The sequence below is a fragment of the Nothobranchius furzeri genome, chromosome 3 (genome assembly GCF_043380555.1).
Source record: "Nothobranchius furzeri strain GRZ-AD chromosome 3, NfurGRZ-RIMD1, whole genome shotgun sequence".
Classification (NCBI taxonomy): domain Eukaryota; kingdom Metazoa; phylum Chordata; class Actinopteri; order Cyprinodontiformes; family Nothobranchiidae; genus Nothobranchius; species Nothobranchius furzeri.
This window is the reverse complement of record NC_091743.1, coordinates 56,518,246-56,538,622: the sequence shown is the minus strand read 5'-3', so window position 1 is coordinate 56,538,622 and position 20,377 is coordinate 56,518,246. Positions and strand designations below refer to the sequence as shown.

Below are 20,377 nucleotides of genomic sequence, written 5' to 3'. Positions count from 1 at the left end.
ATAATAATAATAATACAGTAAAAGTTTGCATTTAAATTCTCAGTTCGATTCACTGCTTTAAATATTGATTCAGAATCATGACATCTTTCAGTTTTTCAATATTTCTCTATGCTCGGGATTGTGCTTATCTGGTCATTTTTACAGCTGTGAGTTTTGCTTGCTGTTGCATGATTTTCAAAATGTCAATTTTAAATGTGCATTTCTTCTCCCTGTTACTGCAGTGCTCCAGCACATGTGCAGGGGGCTTCCAGCGGCGTGTTGTTGTGTGCCAGGATGAGAATGGTTACCCGGCCAACAACTGTGAGGATCGCAATCGACCCAATGAGCAGAGAACCTGTGAGTCAGGGCCGTGTCCCCAGTGGGTCTACGGCAACTGGGGAGAGGTGAGACAGGCATCGTTTCAGAATCCTTAAATCTACTGAAGCTTGATTTTTCGAAACACTTTTGTCAAATTTACGTAACAAAAATCTCTTCTTCCGCTGTCTTTAGTGTACTAAGACTTGTGGCGGTGGGATAAAGACGAGGCAGGTGGTGTGTCATCGTCCAAACGGCGAGCAATTCAGTGATCTGAGCTGCGAGATCCATGACAAGCCACCAGACCAAGAGCAGTGCAATACTCACCTGTGTCCTTCGAGTCCTCACTGGAGCACGGACCAATGGAGCTCGGTACGCTCGTAAAAAATACTCTTTGTTTCCAACCTCACATTCTCAAGCTGCTGTAGTTTTTACTCTCTCAAAGTGTTTGAACGAAGCAGGATGAATGTGGGTGTTACGCTCCAGCTTCCTTGAGTTTTCTATAAATCCCATCTACTTCCTGCTCCCTCTTGAGTGCCTGCAACTGTTCAGGATTTCTTCGAGACATTTAGAAAAGTTCATGTCTTTTATGCTTGAACCAAAAGTCCAAAAAAGAGCTAATCTTTACAACAAACTTCAGAGACAGCTGCAAGCGCAATAGTTTTTATTGTTAGTTATTATAGATAAAACAGTTTTTCATTTTGTAATAGTTTAAAAAAAATCATGATCATGATCAAAGTTAGTTCTGTAAAATATTGTTTTAAAGATAATTTATTAAGGTAAATAAATATATTTTACTTCCCTTTGATCTGATGTATATAGAAATAACTTTAATAATTGACTAATTTTGTGTCCTTGCTCTTTGTATTCGCCCATTTAGCCAATCACTGTTCATATGCAAATACGTTGAACTTTTATTGTATATCAGGAATATGCATAACAATGCCTTGCCTATTATTATCCAAAGAATGGCTCATAATTTTCAGTCATGAGGTGCTACACCATATAGCCTTAAAGTTTTGTTTTAGGAGCATAAAACATTGTCTGTGTACTATGTAAACATGTTTTATACACATCTTCAAAATGCTTTGTGTAAATTTTGAATTCAGATATTCTTAAGGCACATGTGGTTTCTAGAGAAGTTACTAATCCTAATAGGACACAATGTTTTACAGTTTATGCACTTGCCTTTGGCAAACAAGGCCACCTTCCCTGGATGCCAAGCCCGTTGTGCCCAGCCATGACCTATTAAATATTTGATTGATTGCAGCTAATTTCCTTCAGAGAGCACAATCAGGGTGGTGCTACATATTTGTACCAACCAAATATTTTCTTTCAGCATTCCCTTCAATGTTCTTTACACCTGAAACTCACAAAGATCCTTCCAAGTAGGGCTGGGCGTTATGGCAAAAATGTCATAAAATTTCAAATATAGCTCATTTCCATGTAGCTTCCTACATCACAACCACATTCGTGCACCAGAAGATGACCTTCTTTTAGTTCCAATTCCTCCGTTTGGGTCGGCATGTCATCCTGTTGAAAATTACGCTGGTCTTAACCGTGTCAGCTACCATATTTCTTCTATGTTTGTTTTTGTATGGCTAGTGCCCATGGGCTGTAAGGTGCATCGCGAAGTAAGTTACTGCTAAAACTCCTAACCATGGGTTAACGATAGACCTTCATATAAAACAATAGATATTTTCTAACATACAGACGAAATATTCAGTCGTATCTCCCAGCCCTACTTCCAAGTACACACATGATCACTCCCTACCAGACCTTGTCCCACCCAACGACGTCTAGATACAGCTACGTTGATTTTCAAACTGACACAAATCTCAGGGTCCCTATAGTAGTACAGAAGGACTTTTGATAACTATTTAACTAACAAGCTAAACAGGTTGACAAACAAATGAAATCTGCGTGAAACTAAACTATAATGGAGAATATTTCCAGGGCTAATCTTGCTATTATAAAATTACTATTAATGGTTCTGCAAATGACTACTTAAGCTGCACCAGTAAAGATCTGCATGGAATGTGTTTCAAGTAGATATAGCCAAGAACCATGGTCTGATCTACTTTGTTTAGAATAAAAGTTTGTTAAAATTATATTTTTAGTAGCAGCTAAGGCATTGTTTGGTGATGCACTACAATTTTTGGACACGTTCTCAGTAGTAGATCTCAGGTTCATCAGGCATTTGGGTTAGGGTTAGGCCATTATGTTCACACCTAAGGGAAGACCAATTAAGAAGAAGCATCCCTCATTGCATGTCCCATTACACTTCCATTTTTCAAGTAAATTTGTCATGTTGGGTACCAGGTGTTTGACCCACGACATACAGAATCACCAAGGACAACGGAAGGTAAGATAAATAAGATTTATTAAAATAAGGGGGAGAATAAACGAGAACTCAGGGCGCAGCAAAAAAGCAGGGATAACGGCTGATTCGGAGGACGGGTCCTCGGCGTGATGGGATCTAGAGAGGAGAACAGAGTGAGTATGCTGAGAAGTTTTAGAGGGCAGATGGCAGGAGGATATGAACAGTCGCTGAGGCTTACGTTTTTCAGGATGAAGGGAAGCGGGGGGAGATGAGTCAGGTCTGGGTGAGTGGAAGACCCTGGAGGTAGTGGCAAGTGGGGGACTGAGAGCGGGCGACCAGAGGAGGGCAGTGAGACGTGGTATGAAGATCCGGGGTTATTGTCACAGGAGTAGATGAAGCAGATGGGAACCTGAGCAGACGGGCAAACGGGTTAACACTCAAACAGGCAGATTGCTGACAGAAGTGCAGGACTGGTGATCCGATCTACCCAAACTGAGTAATCAACCAGTGTGGAGAAGAGTCACACTGCTCCTTAAATACTCTGGTGCCGTGATGATGATGCCAGACAGCTGGGGGGTCTCAGCCACACCCACCTGCAGGGAAGAAACTCAGGAAGAAACAAACAGAGCAGTACCCAGACCGGGACAAAATTATTTGAAATAGTTCAGTGTAAGCTTGAAACTAGTGCTTAGTAGTTTGGAAAACCATCCTATGTATGTGAATATATAGTTTGGTCATGGCCCATAAACAGATCTCAGTGGGAGGGCAGATTTAACAGCTATAAAACTGTGTCTGCATACAACTGGACAATGTGATGTACTCGCCTCTCCAGATGTCAAAGATATTAAAGGCAGACTTGGCAGTTTTTACTTGCTTTTAACACCACCTAGTGTCCGTTTAGTAAAACCAAAAGTGAAACTTGTCTCTTTGCTGTGTGTTCGTCTTTTTAACACCTTAATCTAACAGCTGAAATGTTAGCTAAGCCTTCATTAGTTTCTACAGGAGTGATTCATTGCTAAATCAAACAAATCAGCTGTGTTCATAATCTACAACATGCAGGAAACGTGCTGGAAGCAGTGCAGGGCATATCAGCTTCACATTCTTAAAACTCATGTTGAATATTCTGGCCACAGAATTGACATTTCATTAATCCTGTAAAGGGTCATTTTAGCACATACTGGCTCAAGAAAATGTTGCATAGTATTTCTTTAAGTAACCATATCTGCTCTTGATTCAAAGAAATGCCCAAGTCTAAATAGTCCAAAAATGATGCCAAAGCCATTTCAAATGCGTCGTCGCTAGCTTTGGTTTTCCTCTCAGTCAGTAACATCCTGCACACCAAACCGATGAAGTGCCGCGATTGGCCCACTGAACAGATAGAGTGCTGAGATTGGCCCACTGAACAGAGAGTGCTGTGATTGGCATAACACAAAACTACTCAGAACCGCTGCCATCATTATAATGATTAACCATAATCTTACTATGTATCACATGCAAACAGAGTAATCATCCGGCGTGGTGAAGTGTCACACTGCTCCTTAAATCCCCTGGGCCTGATGGTGAAATCAGCTGCAGCTGGGAGCTCTCAGACACGCCCACCTTTGAAAACAATGCTCAGAGGAGAAAACCGGGTTACAGGCTGGCACGGACCATGACAGGATCTACTTGCAACTAACTTTTTATACCTTTTTAAATCCAAATTTCTGGTTGGTTTGTTGATTTGAATAAGGTATAAACGCCACATTACAACACTGATCTAACTGCTAAAAGCAATGTCACTCTGAGAGCTATTTGTGGTGAGGACATGTGAACAGTATCAAATAGTTAACCTGTTAGAAAATAATCGCTGCAAACTTTCAGTTTCAGCTCCTGTTTCCTGGAGCTCATTGTGTTCCTACAAAGCGCCTTAACCCTTTGATACATGAATTATGAAATCTTCAACCATGATTTTTTTAACTTTTTTTTTATTTGTCTTTAGGTGTGAATGAAACAAATTTCAACAAATATTTTTTGTAAAATTTTATAATTTACAAATAATTTATTACATGTCCACTTCAGTGGGCAGCGTGCATTCTGAGCATGAAATATGTTGGCTTGGCTTACTGAAGTCCAAATGGAGGGGCTCAAATGCAATAAAATCTTCAACAGCTGTGCTTAATAGCAAAAACAAATGAATAACAATTTTGAGTACCTGTCCACTGTAGTGACCATTATGCACCAAAGGGTTAAGAAAACGCCAAGACCGTGCATGAACCACCCACATTCGGGCAGATTTTTATTTCATAGCAAGGTTGTCATCCAGTGTGAAGGAGGCCTAAGCCAGTAAAAGACCCAAAAATAACACAAACTGAAGGGCCTGAAATGTCTTGTAAAAACACCAAACACCAACAAATGCTTGCTGATGAGTGCTGTAAAATATTGTGTCTCGCTGAGTTTGTGGTCATTAGAATTTATGATGCAGGTATTTTTGTGTGGCAAAATAGCAAGTTAAAGAGTGCTAACAATCCTTTATGTTGTCTTAGAGATTGCTTAGTATGTTAGTATATAATATACTCAATATTACCTCACTTGAAACAAAACACAACACAACTAGCCATTAAAAAGTGATAGCCTACACTTCAGTGGTGCTTTAGCCAAACAACGAAGATGCATCACGAAGGAAATGTTTGGATTGGTTTGTGCTCTACTGGCAGTTGGATGTTCACTGCTCTGCGATGTTATGACCTTGTGCATTGATCAAAGTGTATCCCAGACTTTGTTACAATAAGAAATTGTCTTATAAGTCAACTACAACAATATTTTAAGAGTAAGGATTGTTATGTTGAATATTAAACGTGATTAATATGAGCTCAGGGAATATTAATGGAGCTCTTATTCTGAAACAACCTGATGTGTACCTCAGTCTTGGTTAAGTTAACTCATTCCCTGCCCTGGATGGAATTTGATGCTCTAAGATTAAGCATGAGCTATTGGAGCTATGCGGCACATTCAATGGTCCTGAACACAGACCTGAGGTGTTACATCTCTTTAATATTTTCACGTTTTCCATTAATTTGGAGCAAAATGAATATTAATCTAGTTCTAGAACCAGTGGCTGCGGGTGGCTGTGCCAGCATCCCAGCCAGCAGCCGACTCCTGGTCATAAAAGTCTGTATTGACATCAGAGCTTATTTTAACAGCCTGTTGACAAAACAGTGAAAAACTTTTTTTTCATTCACCACAAATCATTTACTAATTAAAGCTACTGCATTTAGCGAGTCACGTGTGTGATTAGAAGTCTAAGCATTAGAAAAATTGTATTTCCTATTTAGTGATAAATTGTATTGATTTGTGGTCATTCACTGGATGTTAACAGCAGTACTGTTTCATACAAACATATCAACAGGCTTTTGAAATAAGGACAATGTACGTCTCATGTACAACAATGGCGGTGTTAGTCTGTTTCAAGAATTTTTCTGTATATTTATGTAATTATCTGTATTTATTGTGCATTCATTATGATGTTGTCAATATTTAATTTTTTTTAATGGATTTGTTGGTTTTCCAGAAAGGATTAAAGTGAAATACAGGTACTGTCAAAGGTGTATTTTTCATTCTTACTTAAATAAAACATTTTGTTACCTATAGACCAAAATGCATACCAGGCAAGATATGGAACTAAACAAATTTGAACTCACTGGAAACTCGAATGGCTTGTATATATATATATATATATATAAATTATATTGCAAATCAGCTCATGCTTTATTGTAAATAAGAATGTGTGGATAAAGAAGTATCTAGCTACGGAATAATAGAAAAAAATAACTACATTTCTGTGAAACGGTCCCACTCACCAGCTGGATGATTATTTTCTTCATGAAACTATAGACCAATCACTGGAAAGTTAACTTCTGCTGACCTTTTCATTTGAATGTGTATGCCACGAGTGCAAAGCTCCTTCCATCATGGCGAATCTGTCCTGTGTAGCATTGCTTCGACAAACTTCCCATTTCTTTTTCTCTGTGCTCATTCACTCATGAACTCCCTGCTTTTTCTGGGAAGGGGCTCACTGGTGCCAGCCCAGCTTTGAACTTGCTATCAGCCTTTGAACACCCTCCCCCAACCCCCATTCGCATAGGCCTCTTTATTCTGGTATAATGTGTGTCAGTGGCCAGTGTGGGGGTCAGCAACAGTGGCTTGAACAAAAGGAGGTGTCAGCCAGAATATACAGTGGTGCGCTGGCAGGTCAGAGGTCACGTTTGATCTGAGATGGAGGTCTTTTTCCCAGATTTTCGTCCTATCAACACGTGCAGATTTCTGGGAAATTATCAGGGTTTAAAATAACAAAGGGCTCACATTCCCCAAAATGTAGAAATGCATAGTGGCTCATTTCTTTTTTCCCATGGGCATTTTGAACACTGTGCCAGAGAAAGAAGTCAGTGAAGTGAAGGAAGAACTGAGCCCACATTGGATCTGAACAATCTGGTGGTGTGCTGCTTTGATTAAACGTTTTACTAGAAATCCCAGTTTCACTGTTGGAAATCTCTTAAAGAGCAGTTTCCTGGAGTCGCACCAGCTGTTGGCATTAAAAATATAACATCTGAGTGAAAACTTCAAATTCATGAAATCGTTTCACTAAGAAACAAAAACAACAATAAAACATTTTTATTTTCATTTAAGCACAATATTGCCCAAACAATCACTTCAGAACATTTTAGTTAACATTTCATTCATTAGTTTGATTCACACAAATCCAGCACGTTCAGGTTACCTTGACTGCTTTTCACTGTGAAGAAGAATACGGTTTACACGCTCCTTCCTTTGTAAGAACCCTTCCCTTTGGGTGGGGTGAGAGGTTGCAGCGTGTTCCTGTCCTCTAAAGTCCTTTGCCGGTCAGGATAAAACCACACGCTGGGCCGTGTACTCGTTCAACTCTGAGCCTGTCGCATCATATCCATCCCCACGTGCAGCGCCCCTTTGATAATCCGAGCCCAGCTCCACTCCGTCCTGTAGCACTGCTGTGTCTGTGTGATTGTGTCTCGCCGTGTGTTAGACTGTCAGTAACTCTGCGAACCGGACATGAAAGAAACTGCTGCCGGGTCAGCTGTGCTGGTGGACAACATGCACATTTACATCTAAGTTTTGTGATATACGTTTTTCACTATTCACCCATTTATGAACCAAACCCTTAAGAATAAAACACACTTCTGCTTTTCCAATCCTCTTTTATGTTGCAGTGTTCTGCCTCCTGCGGAAGAGGCTTCAAGTCCCGTAGGGTGAGCTGTGTGAACGGGTCCGGGCGTTCGATCCCAGAGGAAAGCTGTCATCGCTTGTCCTCCAAACCCAGCAAGCAGAAGCGCTGCAAAGGTGGACAATGCCCCAAGTGGAAGACTGGCAGCTGGGGAGAGGTTAGGACTCTTGGACAAAAACACGTCTTTTTGTTCTCACGCTGCCAGACATGTCAGCATTTTTCCACCCACCTCCTTTTGCTTTTTACAGTTTAATGCTTAGCTTGTTCCCAAGGATGTCCATGTGTTTGAAACATGTTGCAGCTCGGCCTGGCAACATTTATGAACTACTCTAACAACCGAAATAGGGAGCCTGTACACCTCACATTGTTGCTGTCAGAGAACAGAGAGGTTGAGATGGTGCAGGCTGGTGTGGATGAGACACCTCAGTACAGACAGTCGAACAGTTGGAGGGATGTGAACTCCTGTCTTTGAGCTCACGTCCACTGGAAGTCTCCCCCTCTCACCTATCCCTCATCCTCTGTCCCTCACCTTCTTCTCCTCTCTGTCTTTTATCTTCTCGCTGTTGCCTGAGCCTCCACAATGGGAACCACATGTTGGTCTTTTCCTTGAGGCTGTTTGCTCACGTCAGCGAGCCAGACAAACTCACAAAATGCACCTGGGTGTCTGTGCTGTGCTTGTTCCCCTCTTTAACTCATTTTATTTCATTTTCTCCATCTCTTTCTACAAATTCACCTCACAGATTCGAGCACAGACACAGAAATGTGCTCCATACGCCAAGAGAGGATGCATTTATCCTTAAAACAGCTCTGGAGCAGGACACATGCCAAAAGAACAAAACAATGAATAATTAAATGTAACCCTAACAAAAAATGCTCCTCACATTTGGAGACACAGTTTGGGAAATTGTATATTTTTCTTGATTCGTGTGCACATTTTAAACTAAAACACAGAAACAGATGTTTAAATGTGATCCAACAGAATTGCATTGCAGTCCATACTGACTTGAAGCAGCAACATCTGTAAGAAAGAAAACTGAAAGTGTTGTTTTATTCTGAAAATCCATAAACATATCATTAGTAGCTGAATAATGAAAAAAATGATCAACATCCATACATAAACATAACTTTTTGACTCTAAACTGCTGGCAGAAGCAGGTTTAACCAAACACCTCAGTGCTTCAGTGATGTTCTGAGGACCAGTTATGTATTTAATGAATGAATGAAAGAGATGTGCATCAAAAATTACAGGTGACTGGAATCAGCCGATATTCAGCCGATATTCGGCTTAACTGGTGAGCAAAGTAGCCAAACTTTGAAAAATCTAAGCACTCATTCACACTCGTAGAAAAATAAATCATTCATATGGGCCTTTTTAGTTTCAGAATGATTGTTAGGTTGAAAAATGTTCATCAATTATAGTTGAGGTAAATAGAAAATAACCAAAAATGGGTTTCAGTGTTGCACAAAAGCCCTAAATTGATATTGGTCCTTAAAAACGGTATCGGTAAATCTAGCATATAAACCTTTGAAACTGAGGTGATGTCATTTTATACAAGATGATTTTCATTATTATCTAATAAAATGGCACATGTCCAAAATTTTAATCCTATCTTTTTACACCATAAAACTATTAAAGACCCTAAACTCTGATTAGGTGATAAAAGATGGAGTCAAAGCTGCAGTTAGATCAAAAGTTTTACTGAAAAAAAAGATGTTTTTGCATAACTTCTAACATCTGGAAGGTTCAAATAATAAAAAAAAAGTTCAAATAGTTCACATTATTATAAGCAAGTCATAACATAATTGTGTGAAATAATAAAATTACTCAGACTATTGAAGTTTTACCTTGTTTTAGTGTTCAGCTTCGTGTGGGGATGGCCTCCAGAGACGGGAGGTTTTCTGCCAGGTTGGAGAGCGTCGTAGCCCTCTGGAGACCGGCTGTCCTCATCGCTCCCGGCCGCCGTCCAGCCAGAGCTGCCGCGTCGCAGATTGTCCTTCTCGGTACCGGTGGAGAGAGGGTGACTGGCAGATGGTAAGTCAGGGCGAAAACCTTCATGTTAAAACACTAAAACGTGTCGTTCAGCTGCTGTGTCTAACCCGCTCAGAGATGAATGTGCTCTGCCATGTGAGGTGGAGGCGCTGCTCATGTTAGAGGCCAGGGGGTAACGTGGGGGGAGGAGGGGGAGGCAGCAAGCCTCATGGTCAAAGTCCAGGCCTTAAAAGTTTTTTCTCTTCTTGTCTCAAAGGCGGAACCATGGTTTCAGGTTTGTTTATACATATATGGGGTTTTATGGAACATTTGATGCAGCTTAGCTGTTTCGTTCTGATCTGATCTTTTAATTTATTTTTTACCGTTTCCTGTCTGGCTGTGAAGCTATCAGAATTGATGTCTGAATGCTGGAGACAAGCCTTACAGTTTTTCTCTCACAGGTGGAGCGTTATAGCTTCTGCTATAATGCCGCACCCGACAACAAAACTTTATATGAAATATTTTCGGTGGTTTTAAATCGCAACGGACACGGAGACAGAAGTGAAAGTGAAAGGGGGAGAGAAAGGAAGAGGTAGGTGGGGGAAGGAGGTTAAAAAATAATGAATGAAAGAATGTGCTTCTAGACCTGCAGAAAGAAAGAGAAAATGGGATGCACAAAGACAGCTTGATTATTGACCCCTTGAATGTTATCGTTTACATTCAGGAAACTGCGTACATTCACAAAAGCTGGGGCAAGAACCCCGTCTCCAGCCATTATCCAGAGCTGTAGCTCCATGATTTAAACTAACAGAATAAAACTTAGGGATTTTGATATTACTACTTTAGATCTTCTAGCACATCTTTGTGCAGATGAACAAAAAAAAAACTAAATAAATAAATAAATAAAAGGAAACCGTTGCCTTCAGCATATTTTATCATTTGGAAATCTGTAAAATTTTACATTTACTGTCCTTCTTTCATCTGCTTGTGCAGTTTACATCTCTATGTGTGTTAACCGTGGTAATAGATTTTATTTCACTGATATTTAGCTGTTTATTGACAACTAACAGACAAACACAATGGTGGTCAACATGGAGGTGCTGGCTTCTTGCCCTCCAGCCAGAAAGTGGGGAGGCAGGGGCAGGGTATGGGTGTGGGATATATATATATATATATATATATATATATATATATATATATATATATATATATATATATATATATATATATATATATATATATAGTGTGTGTGTGTGTGTGTGTGTGTGTGTGTGTGTGTGTGTGTGTGTGTGCGTATACACACTGCCAGAGGGGAAAAAACGGGGCTGCATGTTGGAGACGATGTAGAAAGTTTAGCTTCACAGCGAGGTCACCGCCGGTTCAAATCCTTTCCATGTGAAGTTAGCATTTTCTCCCTCATGTATGCGTGGGTTTTCTCCGGGTGCTCCGGTTCCTCCCACACGTCTCTGGCTGTGTGTGAGTGAGTGAATGCGTGAGTGAGTGAGTTAGGGCTGGGCGATATCACCCAAAGTCAATATAACAGTATAAAGAGGATTTCACCTAGGTTACGATCCATGGACGATAGCTACAGGCATGCGCAGAAACAAAAGTTGTCACATGCATTACGCTGAGTCAATGGCCGTGTTCGAGTTGAGCAGCGCCTCGCTTGGAAAAGAGACGAAAGCAGACGGACGCAGCAGGGGGAGTGGCTGAAAGCCGGTGTTTAAGTGGGACAGATTTCCCTACATGTGTAGCTCGCGGGTGACGATGGGTGAAGACAAGTTCCATTCTCTTCAGATGAAATAGAAATATTCCTTCCATTTTTATGTGCCATCTTTCCTTGATGTTTTAAAGGCTGCTGTTTTGTATTCTATGTTTTTTTTATTTTAATAAAATATAAAAATAATAATAATTTTTTAAATAAAATCACGCGGGTTTTATTTGATTTACTCTCATGTTTACTCTACAAGACCGGTGGCGTCACGACGCAAACGTGGTGACGTCATTGCGTCGTATGCAAATTAGCACGTGACGTCATCTCGTAACATATAGTGACTTTTGGGGGGAACTTCAGCTACTTTCAGTCAACACCAGTTGGCAACACTGTTTACACATCTAGCCTCATTGTCTAATAATTCACTCAAGAGTTTATTCTGTCAAACACTTCCCACCATGGATGAAATCATGAAGGACCCTGAATATAATCTAGGGTTTAGTCCAAAAAATATGATATCTTCTGAAGAAGATATTGACTGGGGGAATTATGAATCCTCGAAGGATTTTATTGCTAGGGCAATTCAAATATTTCTTCAAATAGCTATTGAAAAATCTAAATTTCAAATTAACCCTGAGAGAATTCAGATGTTAAACGGATGGCTCTTTGAAGAAGTTTCAAATAAAATGGGAGATCTGAATATAACACTCACAGGACAGCTGGAGGAATTAGTCGAACAACTATTTTTTGAGGTATGTGAGAAAGTTGAAAGTCCTGAATACAAGCTTCTGTACGTAATGTGTTGCAAATTCCCAGCTGATATTAGAAAAATTGGCAAGTGTTTTAAGAGGTGTTTATCTAAACTGTGCAAGAAATCAAACATCGTCACAAGGTTATCGTCATCTGTACGGAAAGCTTTTTCTAAGCCAGTCTCTTGGTCAGAGGAGAAAAATGTCTGCATAGAGGGGGAACGTGTTAAGCTATCTGTTCCTGAGCCTAATCAATCATCTATTAGATGTGACTGCGGGGATTATGAATCCTCAAAGGATTTTATTGCTAGAGCAATTCAAACGTTTCTTAATATAGCTATTGGAGAATCATTTGTTAAAATTGACCCTAAGATAATTCAGATGTTGAATGAATGGCTCTTTGAGGAAGTCTCATCTGAAATTAAAGATCTGAATATAACGTTCACAGGACATCTGGAGGAATTAATGAAACAACTGTTTTTTACGGTATGTGAGAAAGTTGAAGCTCAAGAAGACTATCTTCTGTTCCTAATGTCTCTCAGAGACCCAACTGATATGAGAACAATTGTCAAGTGTTTTCAGAAGTGTTTATCTAAACTGTGCAAGAAACCAAACATCGTCTCAAGGTTATCGTCATCTGTACGGAAAGCTTTTTCTAATCCAGTCTCTTGGTCAGAGGAGAAAAATGTCTGCATAGAGGGGGAACGTGTTAAGCTATCTGTTCCTGAGCCTAATCAATCATCTATTAGATGTGACTGCGGGGATTATGAATCCTCAAAGGATTTTATTGCTAGAGCAATTCAAACATTTCTTAATATAGCTATTGAAGAATCGTTTTTAAAAATTAACCCTAAGATGATTCAGATGTTGAATGAATGGCTCTTTGAGGAAGTCTCATCTGAAATTAAAGATGTGAATATAACGTTCACAGGACATCTGGAGGAATTAATGAAACAACTGTTTTTTACGGTATGTGAGAAAGTTGAAGCTCAAGAAGACTATCTTCTGTTCCAAATGTCTCTCAGAGACCCAACTGATATGAGAAAAATTGTCAAGTGTTTGAAGAAGTGTTTATTCAAACTGTGCAAGAAACCAAACATCGTCTCAAGGTTATCGTCATCTGTACGGAAAGCTTTTTCTAAGCCAGTCTCTTGGTCAGAGGAGAAAAATGTCTGCATAGAGGAGAAAAGTGTAGAACAATTAGTTACTGAGCTTATGGAATCATTTTATAGTTTTGCCCTTCAAAAACCTGTTGCTCAGTTTGACCCAGAGGAATCTCAGATGGTAAGTGAGCTCTTACAGGAAATCGAGGCCGACTTCAAAAGTGATCACATAACATTCACAAAAGATGATCTTTTAGACTTAATTGCCATGAACATAATGTTTAACAGTTTAAAGGTGGATGACTTTAAACAGTCCAAGAAAACGTCCATCACTAAACGCTTAGCTTCATTTGTTCGCAAAGTGTTTGGCAGAAATTTATCTCCAGAGATCGATTCAGTTAGTGACATTCATTCTGAGTGTTCTGAATCCTTTAGTAGGACCACTTTAAATCCAGAGTTCAGATTAGGAAATGACAACCTTTCTGAGTTGTCTTTGAAGATCGAGCCATTCGACTCACAAGCAGACGTTAACTCTGATGGGACTGCGCAGACACCTGAAGCACGTTTTTGATTGGACGTTGTGACTTGTCAGGACAAACTAGAATCGTCTAAACAATATGTTAGTAAGCTTGTTGAGATGTTTATTGAGCACGCTACTAAACTTTCATTTACCCAATCTATACCAGAATCAATTCAAACAATTCATAAAAGGATCTTTGACAGAATCTGGTCTGATGAGGAAGGTCAACAAATTTGCTCGAAGGAGAGCTGTACAGAAATCAACAAAATCTTTAAGAGTGTTTGTGTGAAGCTTGACGTGCCCGAAGATTATATTCTGATGTTTTTGTGTCGGAGAGACAGAATTGTTGAGAATATGGTCGTGGACTGCTTGAAGCAACATATCTTGGAAGCCTAGAAGGAAGCTCACGTCTAAGAAAAGCCTGTTTATTCTGAACCCAAGGTGTAAACGTATATTCTACATCTTTTACACCTTAAAATTGTGTTTTTTGAAAAGTTTTTGCTCTTATGTTCATTTTTAGAGCTGTAGTGTTAAGGAGGCCCACGTCTATTTACCACACCATATAATTTTTGACCCACGATCTGCCGCCTGACTGTTGCTTTGTATCACATAGACCCTCGATTTAGAGACTTCAGCAAAAACAGAGCCATCAAAAATCCCATAGCAGAGGAATTTAGGAAAAGAAAAGGAGAATGCGAAAGAGTTAGAACGGCATGTATTATAGATAGGTAAATAATAAATGATTGCACCGAAGTTAGTGTGTTTGGCCAGGCATAAAATAGTTATACAGCCCTGGTGAAAACTTTATTTAATGCTGAAACAGTGCTTAATGTCTGTGTTTGGGCACACAAGTTAGAAAACAGCCAGTAAACGTGTCTTATGCACGAAAGAGATTGGATTTTACTACAGTGCTTTACACGTTAGCCTTGAGAGGGAGACGGAAAACATATATGAAAGTTCAGGAGTGTCTTTAAAAGACTCCAGAGACTGTAGCTTCCACATAGGATTAAATAAATGTTTTTAAGTTTAACAGAGAAAAATGATACAAGTTAATGAAGAAACTTTGATAGGATATTCCACTTGCAGGCAGTACCTCACCCTTTTACCGTGAAGTTTATTTAAAGAGCAAATTTCAAGCTAGAGACTCCCATGTACCGATGTTTAGAGAAACATAATAGAAACTTCAACCCTTTAAAACGTTTTTGCCAAACCAAGTAATGTCAGCAGAGAGAGTCCTGTTAGCTTAACCCAGAGAAAAATATGGATACTACAGTTTTTCTCAGTCGCTTTGGTGCGTTTCTCAGATCAGAATTAAAATTCTCATAACAATTAGTTCAACCTCCACAACATTTAGTCATTTGTGCACATCATAATAGCAATTTCTCCTTTCTCTGAACAAACTGCAAATGATTTTGGACATGTATCAGTTGCTTTCATACATTTCTCTGCTGTTTTTTGACATTTCCATTTGCTTATGTCATGTCAGTCAAAATGAATTATACTTATGGATGCTGAATAGTCACTCTCAATAAAACTAATAGTCTTACTTTCATTGCTTGAGTCATTACACACAAAATTGTTGAACTAGTTATCAAATGTCAAATATCAGTCATCTGTCAAGCAAATTCTATACCTTTCTTTATCATTTTATTCTGGAAATGTCTCCTAAATTGAACATTTGATCACAGGTCAATTTCATCTGTCACTCATGAGGAGGTGAATCCTCAATTCGCAAGCATATATGAACTGAGCAGGAGCTAGTGTGTACCATTTCTATACTTCTGTATACTTCTCCACTCCAGGAGATACTTTCCTCGCTGCATTGCGAGGGATGACATCCATTGTGATGTAGATGAAAATATGTGGCCAGACAGACAGAAAAGTCTGGATGTGCCAGAATGATTTACTGTACCTGTATGTTACCGTACTGTGCAATACTGTATGTACTGTTACATGTACTGTATATTGTTCACATTTGTGCACAGCTCTACCAAAAGGGTGTTTTTTTGTTTACACATTGTATTCTACAGTAAACAAGTGACTGTAGCATATTTTCCTTTTGCACAATGCTGTAGAATTACAAACACTTCTATACAGTAAAAATGTAAAACGTACGTATTCAGTGTCTCAGTTACTCCCAAAACTCCCATAACATCTACAGTAACTTTACTGCACATGTCAAATGGCTGTACAAGTAGGGCATAGTGCTGTCTTGAGCATTTTCCTGGTGTCACCAAATATTCTTGCAATGGAAAACACTGAAATTATAAACTGTCATAGTGAAAACATGACAAAGCCATTTGACTATCTTGTTTATAAAGACGGTGTCAAGACTTTTCATTTTGATGGCACTGACAGTTTCATTGACATGAATACTTGCTTTTGAGGAATGGATTATCAATTTTGAGCATGTGACGTGCTTTTGCAGGCTATCCACTAGGTTTTGCAGTTTGCACTAATTGTTTTGAGAAATGCACTAACTGCTGTGCAAATGTTAATAGTGTTCTGAGAAACGCACCAAAGCGACTGAGAAAAACTGTAATGCTGTCGCTGACACAGAGGAAACTACATGTTTCTAATTCTACTTCTGATGGACCAAAACCATAAAGTTATGAGTTTTCTGCACGCCCCAGTGAGCAGAGACAAACCAGAGTGAGAAACGACCGGCCAAAGCAGAAAGATTGCACAGCGATGTGAGGAAAACAACGGGGAAGCAGCTTGTGAGTTAACAATGTTAGCTTAAACTGGTGTCAGTTAATATAATCGGTCAGTTAATATAATATTAATGATTTAAAATAATAAACTAATGAGCGTTTGTCAACTGTCTCATACTGGTTAATATCCGTTCATGCATCATAGTTTAGTGCTTGGAGAGAGGGGGAGAGACGCCTGTAATCCGGTTCTGGAGCTCGTGTTCCAGGGGCTTTGTGACATCATATTGTTCCGTCTAACACCATAGGGTACCTCTTAGCCAATAGCAATGCCAGATTTAAATTCAAATGTGGAACTGCAATACTGGGCAAAACTAAACACATTCTCAATCAGAGGGCACTGTGTATATTATATAACATGTTACTACTACCATTTTTAAGCTACTGTGTAGAGGTTTGGGGAAACACATGCAAAAATAATGAAAATTTGATTAGTTTTAAATTTAATGAAAGATTCACCCCAAATCAACTTTTTTTTTTGCTGATAATCTATATGAATAAGTGTCTAATCGTGGACACATGAAGTCAATAATTTGGCACTTTAGTGCATCTTAGTTAAAATATAAATGTTCTGCCTAAAACTTGTGTTTTTGTTAGTGGCTCTGCCATCTTGGTCTGCCTGGCAACAGCATTTGTTGCATTTTTCAAACAGGAAGTGGGAGTGGAGTAAGACTCTGGTAGAGGGTGACTTGTTCATATTTTTTTATTAATAAATACATCAGCATCGTTACAATCTGTTGAAGTTTTGTATTCACAGTTGTTTACTGTATCTAGAATCTCTGTAACATCTACAGGAGTGCGGAACATAGTCAGGATTCCTTTCAAACAACTTGTCATTAGGATTACCATCCACCCATTCTGGTTCAGTATTCACAAAGAAATGAGTTACTCTGTATACAATATCTAACACCTAGGTTCAACACATAAAAAAAATCATTCACCTGTTCATTTCCTTTCAGTGTGCTAGCAATGGAGGTTTTTCTCCTGGTGCTCAGGTTCAGCCTCGCATCACAAACTTCCAAAACAAAGATTAAATCTAATAAATGAATGAAAAACAACCAAAGTGCTCATAAAGCTGCAGCTGTGTCCACAGAAGTTGCTGTTTTTACAGCTTTGTCATTAAGCAGTGTTGTTTTGGTTTCTCCATCCTCCAGCATTTACCACCTTTTATCCTAACAATAGCTTCACTATCAAAAACAAAGACTTGACATCTGTAGATGTGACTCATGGTCAGCATCTGAACTCTACTGGGTTTTGGTGAAAGTTGTCCTAAAATTGGTTAAATTAGAGGAATTTTTGTTGTGATTTAGGTAGATTTGAATTTTCACTTTTATCAAACATCTGAATCTGAGTTATAGAACAAATCAAAAGAGATTATTTGTGTTTGAAGCCTTTTGTTGGTTTTATCTAACTTGTTCTGAGAATGGTAGGGATGGGTTAAACATTGTATTAATCAGTGATGTCTCTAAAGGTTTAAAACTACTGAGAAGACAGATGATTGGTTAAGTTGTGTAAACATTTGTAAGAGGTGGAGTTTACGTATTGTCTCCTCAGGGTTTCAGCAAGTCCTCAGCTCAGGTTTTTTTTTTTTGTCTCAGCTACACCTTGTTATTCTATTTTTTACCATTTTGGTACTTTGGTTTCTACTTCTACTGCTTTTTTACACTGATAAATAACCCATTGAAGGGCCATTCATTTTTAATGCATGAGTCTTTTAATAAAGTGTGCCCATGAACTTAACTAGTCAAGTCAAGTCAACTTTATTTATAAAGCACTTTACAAAAGCATAAAAGCTGACCAAAGTGCCTAGCAAGTCAAAACGAACAGAAGTTTCCTATAATGCTAAAAATAAGATAAAAGTTCATCAAAAAGTTAAAAGACAAAAACAAACATATGAAACTGACGTAAAAGCTACTAAAAACAGATGCATTCTCAAACTGAATTAAAAGCAACAGAACAGATGAGTCTTTAAAAGTGATTTAAAACCCGACAGTGACGAAACCATCCTAATCTGGACTGGGAGTGCATTCCACAACCTTGGGGCTGCTACTGAGAAAGCTCTATCACCCCTGAGCTTTCTCTTCCTTCTCGGCACCTCCAGGAGAAACTGGTCGGCTGACCTCAGTGACCGAGACGGGGAGTGAGTAACTAAAAGTTCACACAGATACTGCGGAGCAAGGCCATGCACAGCTTTAAAAGCCAATAAAAGAACCTTGTACTGGCCCCTAAAATCGACAGGCAGCCAGTGCAGCGAAGCTAAAATTGGGGTGATGTGCTCCCTCTTTCTCGAACCCGTCAACAGGCGTGCTGCTGCATTTTGCACCATTTGATGACGGGAGAGGTGAGACACTAACTAGTTCATAAGGAAACATCGACCTTCTCTCTTGCTCTTTCAACAGTGCAGCAAATCATGCGGCTCGGGCCACCGAAGGCGTGCGTTGCGTTGTGTGGATTACAACCAGCAGGAGGTGCATGAGATGTACTGTGTGAACCAGATCAGACCACCAGACATAGAGAACTGCAACACACATGCTTGTGAAATAATCTGGATTACTGGAGAATGGACCAAGGTGAGCAGACAAACAGATGAGTTAGGGTTGGGTCAGATTTAAACTGTTATCTCCCGTGTTGTGGAAAAGTTCGCAAGGAGAACGGTAATTTGCTCTCTTCTCCAGTGCTCGGTCAGCTGTGGGCAGGGCTACCGCCAGCGTCTCATCTCCTGCAGCGAGGTCCACGTAGAGAATGACAACTATGAGTACGGTCATCAGTCTTTGTCCAACTGCCCTGGAACGCCCCCAGAGAGCTACATGCCCTGTGATCTGGGTCCGTGCTCTCCACCACCGGAGTGGAGGGCTGGAACCTGGGGACCGGTGAGTGAAAGCTTCATGTCTTTGACTGAAACATCTAGCTGCTAATTAACCTTATAATTCCTGTGAAAACGAACCTAAGAATTTTAATGAAACACCTGTTGCTATGATCATCAAATTAAACAAATTCAGTTAAAATACTGCAAGACTGGCATACTTGATGAATATCTTCATCTAAAGATGAAGACTGGACTGTGAATACCTTAAGTCAAACAGAACTTGGAACATTTGTAACCACCGAACATCAACAACAAAACAATTCAGATGAGATACACCCTGACAATAATTACTTTAGTCATATAAACAATGAGTGTTTTATTAAGGGGAACAAAAACTAAGCAGCTCAGTCATTATCAATAATTCACTTTAATAGCAGGAGCCTCAGTGCAAGCTTTAAGAGCATAAAGGATTTTCTGAATCAGTTTGAGACCCTGTCCCCCACCCACGTAGGCAGAGGGAGGCTACCCTTTCATTCACCAGAATAAACCCCAACGTACAGGCACCAAGATGGGGGGCAACAAGTATGCCCACCCCAGCTAGGCACCTCTCAGTGGGAGCAACTCCAGAGTGGTAAGTCTGACCCCTCTCGAGGACACTGGTTCTGGAGCCAGAGCTATGTGTTGAGGTGAGTCCAACTATATCTAGCTGGAACCTCTCAACCTCACACACCAACTCCGGCTCTTTCCCAAAAAGAGAGGTGGCATTCCACGTACCGAGAGCTAGCCGAGGATCAGACCATCAAGGTCCTTGCCTTCGGCCACCACACGTCACACACTGCACCTGACCCCTTAGGTGCCTCCCACGAGTGGTGAGCTCATAGAGAGGGGCACCACTGTTTGCTCTTCAGACTGTGACTAGCCTGGCTCCATGGGTAAAAGCCCAGCCACCAGGCAC

General features: G+C 39.8%; 1 protein-coding gene across 2 annotated transcripts in view; it reads left to right on the top strand.

The window, feature by feature from the left end:
• adamts9 (ADAM metallopeptidase with thrombospondin type 1 motif, 9) overlaps positions 1-20,377 on the top strand; it is a 66,262-nt gene that overhangs the window by 30,842 nt on the left and 15,043 nt on the right. For both annotated transcript variants that reach the window (XM_070549355.1, XM_070549356.1), the window contains exons 27-32: positions 222-383; positions 490-666; positions 7,837-8,007; positions 9,706-9,882; positions 19,016-19,186; positions 19,292-19,486. In XM_070549355.1, the coding sequence (XP_070405456.1) occupies positions 222-383; positions 490-666; positions 7,837-8,007; positions 9,706-9,882; positions 19,016-19,186; positions 19,292-19,486 (1,053 nt within the window). The remainder of the gene's footprint in view (positions 1-221; positions 384-489; positions 667-7,836; positions 8,008-9,705; positions 9,883-19,015; positions 19,187-19,291; positions 19,487-20,377) is intronic.